Below are 10,374 nucleotides of genomic sequence, written 5' to 3' on the forward strand. Positions count from 1 at the left end.
CAGTCCCACCATCCCGGGAATTAACCTTGTAAACCTACGCTGCACTCCCTCAATAGCAAGAATGTCCTTACTCAAATTAGGGGACCAAAAAGAGAAGGGATGAGGGAGGGGATCAACAGGGAAATGAGGGATACATTGATGGGAGATGCGTACAAAGAAGGGCAAAGGTGCAGGGTGACTGGGAGATAGTGGGAGAAATAGGTGGGTGTCAGAGTTGGGGGAGGGGCGCACAGGGATGAGAGAGGGGGCAGGCCAGGGGGCATTACTTGAACTTGGATTATTCAATGTTCACAGTTTAGCACCAGCTTCTCAGGAAGCATTGTTAAACTATTGCAAAGGTTATTGCAGAAGTTAAGACTTACTGTGTAGGAGAGAGAGACACACGGAGAGAGAGAAATGGAGGAAGAGAGATAGAGGGAGAGACAGAAAGAAAGGAAGAAACAGAGAAAGAGAGAGAGAGGGGGAAGGGGAGGGGGAGAAAGAGGGGAGAGGTGAGCATAGAGAGAGAGACAGAGAGAGAGATGGAAACTGAGACACACACACACACACAGAGGTGGAGAGAGAGACAGCTAGAGAGGGGGAGGGAGGAAGGGAGGGAGAGAGGGGGAGAGAGGACGTAAAACCACTCCCTTGAAGTCACGGGGAGCGTTTCGAGGGATTGCGTGACTAAAGTGCACTGGGCTGACAAGGGGGAGGAGCGGTATAAAGTCCAATCAAAGAGTAAACAGACTGCGGCGAGGACAGAGAGAGAGAGAGAGAGATTTGTTCCATTGTTCGGCAACTGTCTTTACACAAAAATAGTGAGTGTGGAAAGAGAGAGGGGGTGAAAGAGGGAAGAAAGAGCGGGTGGAGAGAGCGGGCGGTAGAGAGAGAGGTAGAGAGTGGGGGGAAAGAGGAGACAGTGAGAGAGGGGGAGGGGTGAGAGAAAGAGAGAGGGAGAGAAAGGGAGAGAAAGGGAGAGAGGGAGGGGGTGAGTGGAAAGAGGGGGGAGAGACGTGAGCATAGTTTCACGTACACATGTAGAACCAGTTTGATAACTTGTTTGGGGTGTGTCTCCAAACCTTGCCGTGTGTGTGTGTGTTTCTGTGTGTGTGTGTTTCTGTGTGTGTGTGTGTTTCTGTGTGTGTGTGTTTCTGTGTGTGTGTGTGTTTCTGTGTGTGTGTTTCTGTATGTGTGTGTGTTTCTGTGTGTGTGTGTTTCTGTGTGTGTGTGTTTCTGTGTGTGTGTGTTTCTGTGTGTGTGTGTTTCTGTATGTGTGTGTGTTTCTGTGTGTGTGTGTTTCTGTGTGTGTGTGTTTCTGTGTGTGTGTGTTTCTGTGTGTGTGTGTTTCTGTGTGTGTGTGTTTGTGTGTGTTTCTGTGTGTTTGTGTGTTTCTGTGTGTGTGTGTGTTTCTGTGTGTGTGTGTGTTTCTGTGTGTGTGTGTTTCTGTGTGTGTGTGTTTGTGTGTGTTTCTGTGTGTTTGTGTGTTTCTGTGTGTGTGTGTGTTTCTGTGTGTGTGTGTTTCTGTGTGTGTGTGTTTCTGTGTGTGTGTGTTTGTGTGTGTTTCTGTGTGTTTGTGTGTTTCTGTGTGTGTGTGTGTTTCTGTGTGTGTGTGTGTTTCTGTGTGTGTGTGTTTCTGTGTGTGTGTTTCTGTGTGTGTGTGTGTTTCTGTGTGTGTGTGTTTCTGTGTGTGTGTGTTTGTGTGTGTGTGTTTGTGTGTGTTTCTGTGTGTTTGTGTGTTTCTGTGTGTGTGTTTCTGTGTGTGTTTCTGTGTGTGTGTGTGTTTCTGTGTGTGTGTGTTTCTGTGTGTGTGTGTGTTTCTGTGTGTGTGTGTTTCTGTGTGTGTGTGTTTCTGTGTGTGTGTGTTTGTGTGTGTTTCTGTGTGTTTGTGTGTTTCTGTGTGTGTGTGTTTCTGTGTGTGTGTGTGTTTCTGTGTGTGTGTGTTTCTGTGTGTGTGTTTCTGTGTGTGTGTGTGTTTCTGTGTGTGTGTTTCTGTGTGTGTGTTTCTGTGTGTAATCAGAAGATTAAGATGTTTGGGATCCAAAGTGACTTAATAGTTTGGATTCAGAACTCTCTTACCGATAGTAGAGTGTCATTCTAACCGGACGTCTGTGACTTGTGGAGTTCTGCAGAGATCTATGCTGGGATCTCTGTTGATTGTTATATACATTACCAGTTAAGGGTCTCGACCTGAAACATTACCCATTGCTTCTCTCCAGAGATGCTACCTGTCCCGTTGAGTTACTCCAGCTTTTTGTGTCTATCTCCATTTTAAACCAGCATCTGCAGTTGCAAATACAGATGAGTTCTTAAGGTCGTAAGTGATAGGAGCAGAATTAGGCCATTTGGCCCCATCAAGTCTACTCCGCCATTCAATTTTGGCTGATCTCCCACTCCCTCCTATCCCTATTCTCCTGCCTTCTCCCCATAATCTCTGACACCCGTACTAATTAAGTTAATAACTTTGCAAATTACACTAAACTTGATGGAGATGTGGACAGTGAGGAAGGCTATCAAAGTATAACGTTGGATATAGTTCAGCTACAGAAATGGGCGGAGAAATGGCACATGGAGTTTAATCCAAACCTAGTGTAAGGTGTTTGCACTTTGGGAGATCAAATGTAAGGGGAATGACCAGACCCTTAACAGCACTGATGTACAGATGGATCATTGGGTCCAAGTCAATAGCACCCTGAAAGTGGCACACCAGTAGATAGACTGGTAAAGAAGATGCATGCACACTTGCTTTCATTGGTTGAGTTATTGGGTAGTGTCAGGATGTCACATTGCAGATTTATAAAATGCAGAATTAGGCCATTCAGCCCATCAAGTCTACCCCACCATTCAATCATGGCTGATCTATCTCTCCCTCCTAACCCCATTCTCCTGCCTTCTCCCCATAACCTCTGACACCCGTACTAATCAAGAATCTATCCATCTCTGCTTTAAAAAATATCCACTGACTTGGCCTCCACATCCTTCTGTTGCAAAGAATTCCATAGATTCACCATCCTATGACTAAAGAAACTCCTTCTCATCTCTGTCCTTTAATTCTGAGGCTATGACCTCTAGTCCTAGACTCTCCCACTAGTGGAAACTGGTTCGGTACATTTCAATGAGGTTCCCCATCATTCTTCCAAACTCCAGTAAGTACAGGCCCAGTGCCATCAAACACTCATCATAAATTAACCCATTCCTTCCTGGGATCATTCTTGTAAACCTCTTTAGGACCCTCTCCAGGGGCAGCACATCCTTCCTTGGATACGATGTCAAAATTGCTCACAATATTCCAAATGTGTCCTTACAAGCACCTTATAGAGCCTCAACATTACATCCCTGTTTTTGTATTCGAGCCCTCTTGAAATAAAGTGAGTTTGCCTTCTTTACTACCGATTCGACTTTCAGATTAACTTTTTGGGAATCCTGCACCAGCACTCCCAAATTTCTTTGCACCTCCGATTTCTGGATTCTCTCCCCATTTAGAAAATAGTCTACACCTTTATTCCTACTACCAAAATGCATGACTCCACACTTTGCTACACTATATTCCATCTGCCACTTCTCTGCCCACTCTCCCAACCTGTCCACGTCCTTCTGCAGAGTCCCTGCTTTCTCTACACTATCTGCCCTTCCACCTATTTTCGTATAACATCCACAAACTTGGCCACAATTCCCTCGTCCAAATCATTAATATACAACGTGAAGAGTAGCGGCCCCAGCACCGACCCCTACGGAACTCCACTAGTCACTGGCAGCCAACCAGAAAAAAGCCCCGTTTATTGCCGCTCCTTGCCTTTGGCCATCCAGCCAATCTGCTATCCATGCTAGTATCTGCCCTTTGATACCGTGGACTCTCATCTTCCATAGCAGCCTCACGTGTGGCACCTTATCAAAGGCTTTCTGAAAATCAGGGTAAACAACGTCCACTGGCTGGAGTTAGTGACAACAGTTAGAGGTGAAAAAGAGACAAAGGGTGTAAGATAAAGAGAGGAGTGAAATGTGGGTGGAAATGGACAAGACAATAGACAATAGGTGCAGGAGTAGGCCATTCAACTCTTCGAGCCAGCACCACCATTCAATGTGATCATGGCTGATCATCCTCAATCAGTACCCCGTTCCTGCCTTCTCCCCATATCCCCTATCTAGCTCTCTCTTGAAAGCATCCAGAGAACCTGCCTCCACCGCCCTCTGAGGCAGAGAATTCCACAGACTCACCACTCTCTGTGAGAAAAAGTGTTTCCTCGTCTCCGTTCTAAATGGCTTACTCCTTATTCTTAAACTGTGGCCCTGGTTCTGGACTCCCCCAACATCGGGAACATGTTTCCTGCCTCTAGCGTGTTCAACCCCTTAACAATCTTATGTTTCAATGAGATCACCTCTCATCCTTCTAAACTCCAGAGTGTACAAGCCCAGCTGCTCCATTCTCTCAGCATATGACAGTCCCACCATCCCGGGAATTAACCTTGTAAACCTACGCTGCACTCCCTCAATAGCAAGAATGTCCTTCCTCAAATTAGGGGACCAAAAAGAGAAGGGATGAGGGAGGGGATCAACAGGGAAATGAGGGATACATTGATGGGAGATGCGTACAAAGGAGGGCAAAGGTGCAGGGTGACTGGGAGATAGTGGGAGAAATAGGTGGGTGTCAGAGTGTGGGAGGGGCGCACAGGGATGAGAGAGGGGGCAGGCCAGGGGGCATTACTTGAACTTGGATTATTCAATGTTCACAGTTTAGCGCCAGCTTCTCAGGAAGCATTGTTAAACTATTGCAAAGGTTATTGCAGAAGTTAAGACTCGCTGTGTAGGAGAGAGAGACACACGGAGAGAGAAAAATGGAGGAAGAGAGATAGAGGGAGAGACAGAAAGAAAGGAAGAAACAGAGAAAGAGAGAGAGAGGGGGAGGGGGAGAAAGAGGGGAGAGGTGAGCATAGAGAGAGAGACAGAGAGAGAGATGGAAACTGAGACACACACACAGAGGTGGAGAGAGAGACTGCGGGAGAGGGGGAGAGAGTACATTGTAAAACCACTCCCTTGAAGTCACGGGGAGAGTTTTGAGGGATTGCGTGACTAAAGTGCACTGGGCTGACAAGGGGGAGGAGCGGTATAAATTCCAATCAAAGAGTAAACAGACTGCGGCGAGGACAGAGAGCGAGAGATTTGTTCCATTGTTCGGCAACTGTCTTTACACAAAAATAGTGAGTGTGGGAAGAGAGAGTGGGTGAAAGAGGGAAGAAAGAGCGGGTGGAGAGCGGGCGGTAGAGGGAGGGGTAGAGAGTGGGGGAAAAGAGAGGGAGAAAGAGGGGACAGAGAGAGGGGGAGAGAGGGAGAGAAAGAGAGAGGGAGAGAGGGAGAGGGAGGGGGTGAGTGGAAAGAGGGGGGAGAGACGTGAGCATAGTTTCACGTACACATGTAGAACCAGTTTGATAACTTGTTTGGGATGTGTCTCCAAACCTTTCCGTGTGTGTGTGTTTCTGTGTGTTGTGTACGTGTGTGCGTGCGTGCGTGTGTGTACGTACGTGTGTGTGTACATACGTGTGTGTGTACACATGTGTGTTTGTGTACGTGTGTACGTACGTGTGTGTGTACGTAAGTGTGTGTACGTACGTATGTGTGTACGCGTGTGTGCATGCGTGCGCGTGTGTGTATGTCTGTGCGTACGTGTGTGTGTGTGTACGTACATGTGCGTGTGTGTGTGTGTACGTGTGTGTGTATGTACATACATGTGCGTATGTGTGTGTGTACGTACATGTGCGTGTGTGTGTGTGTACGTGCGTGTGTGTGTACGTACATGTGCGTGTGTGTGTGTACGTGCGTGTGTGTACGTGTGTGTACGTACATGTGCGTGTGTGTGCGTGCATGCGTGTGTGTGCGTGCGTGTACGTGCGTGTGTGCGTGTGTGGTGTGCGTACGTACGTGCGTGTGTGTGTGCGTGTGTGTACGTGCGTACGTGCGTGCGTGTGGGTGTACGTGTGTGTGTGTGCGTGCGTGTGTGTCAGTGTGTGTGTGTGTGCTTCAGTGTGTGTGTGTGTGTCAGTGTGTGTGTGTGTCAGTGTGTGTGTGTCAGTGTGTGCGGGTGTGTGTCAGTGTGTGTGTCAGTGTGTGCGTGTGTATGTCAGTGTGTGCGTGTGTCAGTGTGTGTGTGTCAGTGTGCGTGTGTGTGTCAGTGTGTGTGTGTCAGTGTGTGTGTGTCTGTGTGCGTGTGTGTGTCAGTGTGTGTGTGAGTGTCAGTGTGTGTGTGTGTGTCTGTGTGTGTGTGTGTGTGTCAGTGTTTGTGTGTCAGTGTGTGTGTGTCAGTGTGTGCGTGTGTGTATCAGTGTGTGTGTGTGTGTGTGTCAGTGTGTGTGTGTCAGTGTGTGCGTGTGTGTGTCAGTGTGTGTGTGTCAGTGTGTGTGTGTCAGTGTGTGCGTGTGTGTATCAGTGTGTGTGCGTGTGTGTATGGAAAGATTCAATAATTAACCATCTCTCTCTCTGTCCCGTTACCCCCCCCCAGTGCCAGGATACACAATCACATATTTTCCTGTGAGAGGTAAGTTCAAAAATCCCATTTAATAATAGATCAATAATTGATCAGGATTATAGAGGAAATAATCATCTAACTTTTCTCTCTCCTCCCTCTCTCCCTCCCTCTCTCCCCATCTCTCCCTCCCCCTCTCTCCCAATTCTCTCTATCCCCTCTCTCCCCCCTCTCTTTAGGGAGATGTTCGGCTATGCGAATGCTTCTGGCTGATCAAGGAGAGGCGTGGAGCGAAGAAATTGTGACCTCGGAGAATTGGCTTGGAATGAAGGATTCTTGTGTGAGTTTTCAAAGTGGGATAGAGGCGGGAGGATTGGGAGAGGGGAGGGAGAGAGGGAGGGGGAGAGAGGGAGGGGGAGAGAGAGGGGAGAGAGAGAGATGGCGAGAAGGGGAGAGAGAGGGGGGTGAGAGAGGCGGGAGAGAAAGAGTGGGAGAGGGGGTGAGATAGAGAGGGGGAGAGAGATAGGGAGCGGGGAAAGAGGGAGATGGGAGAGAGGCGGGAGAGAGAGATTGACGATGTCTGCCCTTTCTGTCCTCAGGTCTTTGGGCAACTTCCAAAATTTCAAGATGGAGATTTTGTTCTCTTCCAATCCAACGCCGTCTTACGATATCTTGGCCGCAAGTACGGTGAGCAAGAATGGGGATAGACGGGCCGAAGGACCTGTTTCCACGCTGTATCTCCAAACTCTAAACCTCTCTCTGTCTTCCCCCTGACAGGATTATACGGGAACAATTTGAAGGAATCGGCAATGATCGACATGTTTAATGATGGAGTTGAAGATCTTCGATTAAAATACGTCATTCTGATCTATAAAGATTACGTAAGGAGGGAGTGTCGCTCTGTGGGACAATAGACAATAGGCATAATGTGCAGGAGTAGGCCAATCAGCCCTTCGAGCCAGCACCGCCATTCAATGTGATCATGGCTGATCATCCCCAATCAGTACCCCGTTCCTGCCTTCTCCCCATATCCCCTGTCTCCACTATCTTTTAAGAGCCCTATCTAGCTCTCTCTTGAAAGTATCCAGAGAACCGGCTTCTGAGGCAATGAATTCCACACACTCACAACTGTGTGAAAAACTGTTTCCTCGTCTCCGTTCTAAATGGCCGACCCCTTATTCTTAAACTGTGGCCCCTGGTTCTGGACTCCCCCAACATCGGGAACATTTTTCCTGCCTCTAGCGTGTCGAAACCCTTAATAATCTTATATGTTTCAATAAGATCTCCTCTCATGCTTCTAAACTCCAGAGTGTACAAGCCCAGCCGCTCCATTCTCTCGGCATATGACTGTCCCGCCATCCCGGGAATTAACCTGGTGACCCTACGCTGCACTCCCTCAATAGCAAGAATGTCCTTCCTCAAATTTGGAGAGCAAAACTGCACACAATACTCCAGGTGTGGGCCCTGTACAACTGTAGAAGGACTTCTTTGCTCCTATACTCAACTCCTCTCGTTATGGCCAACATGCCATTGGCTTTCTTCACTGCCTGCTGTACCTGCATGCTTACTTTCAGTGACTGATGAACAAGGACGCCCAGATCCCGTTGTACTTCCCCTTCTCCCAACTTGACGCCATTTAGATAGTAATCTGCCTTCCTGTTTTTGCCACCAAAGTGCATAACCTCACATTTATCCACATATAACTGCATCTGCCATGCATCTGCCCACTCCCCCAACCTGTCCAAGTCACCCTGCATTCTCAAAGCATCCTCCTCACAGTTCACACTGCCACCCAGCTTTGTGTTGTCTGCAAATTTGCTAATGTTACTTTGAATCCCTTCATCTAAATTATTGATATATATTGTAAATAGCTGCGGTCCCACCACCGAGCCTTACGCGGGAGGGGAGGGGAGGGGGACACAATGAACATTCCCAAATTATTTTCCCACAGGAGACTGGAAAGGACAAGTTTGTAAAAAGCCTTCCAGACGAGTTGAAATGGTTTGAGAAGATTTTGGAAAATAACAATAAGGGGCAAAAATTTATACACGGTGACCAGGTTAGTGTAACACGCACACGCACGCACACGCACGCACAAACACACACGCACTCACATGCACACACACACACACACTCCACACGCACACACAAACGCACACACACAGAGCCACACACACACATACACCACACACCAACACACAAGTACACAAGCATGCACACACACACACACACACAGACAAGCATGCACACATGCATGCACACCCACATGCGCACACAAACATGCACACACAAACGCGCACACACAGAAATATATAAACATCTCACTAATATATAAACCCTCTGTCTCACACACACTCTCACACACACTCTCTCACACACTCTCTCACACACACACTCACTCTTTCTTGCACACTCTCACACACACATTCACATACACTCACACACACACATGCACACACACACACACACACGCATGCGCACTCACTCACACACACTCCCTCACACATACACTCACACCAAGTTACAGGAAAGATATCGTCAAGCTGGAAAGGGTGCAGAGAAGATTTATGAGGATGTTGCCGGGACTCGAGGGGCCTGAGCTACAGGGAGCGGTTGAGCAGGCTACAACTCTATTCCTTGGTGCGCAGGAGGATGAGACGCGATCTTATAGAGGTGTACAAAATCATGAGGGGAATAGATTGGGTAGATGCACAGAGTCTCTTGCCCAGAGTAGGTGAATCGAGGACCAGAGGACATAGGTTTAAGGCGAGGGGGAAAAGATTTAATAGGAATCTGAGGGGCACCTTTTCCACACAGAGGGTGGTGGGTGTATGGAACGAGCTGCCGGGGGAGTTAGTTGAGGCAGGGACAATCACAACACTCGGACAGGTACATGGATAGGACAGGTTTGGAAGGATATTGGCCAAACGTGGGCAGGTGGGACTAGTGTAGAAGGGGCATGTTGGTCGGCGTGGGACTAGTGTAGATGGGGCATGTTGGTCGGCGTGGGACTAGTGTTGATGGGGCATGTTGGTCGGCGTGGGCAAGTTGGGCCGATGGGCGTGTTTCTGCACTGTGTGACTGTAAACTAACCTCTCCCCCCCTCTCTCTCTCTCTCTCACCCCACCCCCGTCTCCCAAACACACACACACAGATTTCCTTTGCAGATTACAACCTTGTTGACCTTTTGGGCAATCTGGAGATTTTGGCACCTGGATGTCTGAAAAAAACGCCTTTAATTGCCGCCTATAACGAGAGGGTAAAATCTCGCCCGAATCTGCAAGCTTATTTACAGAGCGATGCTCATCGTAAACTCCCTATCAATGGAAACGGCAAACAGTAATCTACCCTCCCCTCCTCCCCCTCCTCTCCCCCTCCCCCCCTCCCCTCACTTCCTCTCCCCCTCCCCTCTCCTTTCCCCCCTCTCCTCCCGCAGCGCTCCCTGCTCTCAACCTACATGAAGAAAATTAACTTGAATTTCAAGATTCAATATCATTAATTGTTAACTTACAACAAGCTATTAAAATCTACTTTGAGATGAACAATACCTAACTGTGTGTGTGTGTGTGTGTGTGTGTGACTGTGTACCTGCACTCCTAGATCCCTCTTCACCACAACACTCCCAGTCTACCTGTGACGCCACTTTCAGCAGGGCGACCAGAACTGAACACAAGACTCTAAATGCAACCTCACCAACGTCTTGTACAACTGCAACATGACCTCCCAACTTCTAGACTCAATACTCTGGCTGGCGAAGGCCTTTTATGGGCACCGTGTTACAGGAAAGATGTCGTCGAGCTTGGAAAGGGTGCAGAGAAGATTTACGAGGATGTTGCCGGGACTCAAGCGGCCTGAGCTACAGGGAGAGGTTGGAGCAGGCTGGGACTCTATTCCTTGGAGCGCAGGAGGAGGAGGGGTGATCTTATAGAGGTGTACAAAAT

The 10,374-nt window shown here is 48.3% G+C and overlaps 1 protein-coding gene across 2 annotated transcripts; it reads left to right on the forward strand.

The window, feature by feature from the left end:
- The first annotated feature begins 688 nt into the window (after nucleotides 1-688).
- On the forward strand, nucleotides 689-9,980 carry gstp1 (glutathione S-transferase pi 1). Of its 2 annotated transcripts, XM_033035655.1 has the most exons (9): nucleotides 871-874; nucleotides 5,125-5,174; nucleotides 6,470-6,505; nucleotides 6,673-6,773; nucleotides 7,033-7,120; nucleotides 7,211-7,314; nucleotides 8,385-8,492; nucleotides 9,588-9,799; nucleotides 9,885-9,980. In XM_033035655.1, coding segments are annotated over exons 2-8 (627 nt in total). In that variant the 5' UTR covers nucleotides 871-874; nucleotides 5,125-5,173; the 3' UTR covers nucleotides 9,777-9,799; nucleotides 9,885-9,980. The 2 variants fall into 2 exon arrangements, with proteins under 2 accessions (XP_032891547.1, XP_032891546.1); XM_033035656.1 differs by lacking the exons at nucleotides 871-874; nucleotides 5,125-5,174 and adding an exon at nucleotides 689-800.
- Nucleotides 9,981-10,374: the final 394 nt, after the last annotated feature.

The sequence above is a fragment of the Amblyraja radiata genome, chromosome 17 (genome assembly GCF_010909765.2).
Source record: "Amblyraja radiata isolate CabotCenter1 chromosome 17, sAmbRad1.1.pri, whole genome shotgun sequence".
Classification (NCBI taxonomy): domain Eukaryota; kingdom Metazoa; phylum Chordata; class Chondrichthyes; order Rajiformes; family Rajidae; genus Amblyraja; species Amblyraja radiata.

Coding starts and splice junctions, on each gene's coding strand:
- gstp1 (XM_033035656.1), top strand. Junction 6,506..6,672: donor CACATATTTTCCTGTGAGAG/GTAAGTTCAAAA, acceptor CCCTCTCTTTAG/GGAGATGTTCGGCTATGCGA. Junction 8,493..9,587: donor AATTTATACACGGTGACCAG/GTTAGTGTAACA, acceptor ACACACACACAG/ATTTCCTTTGCAGATTACAA.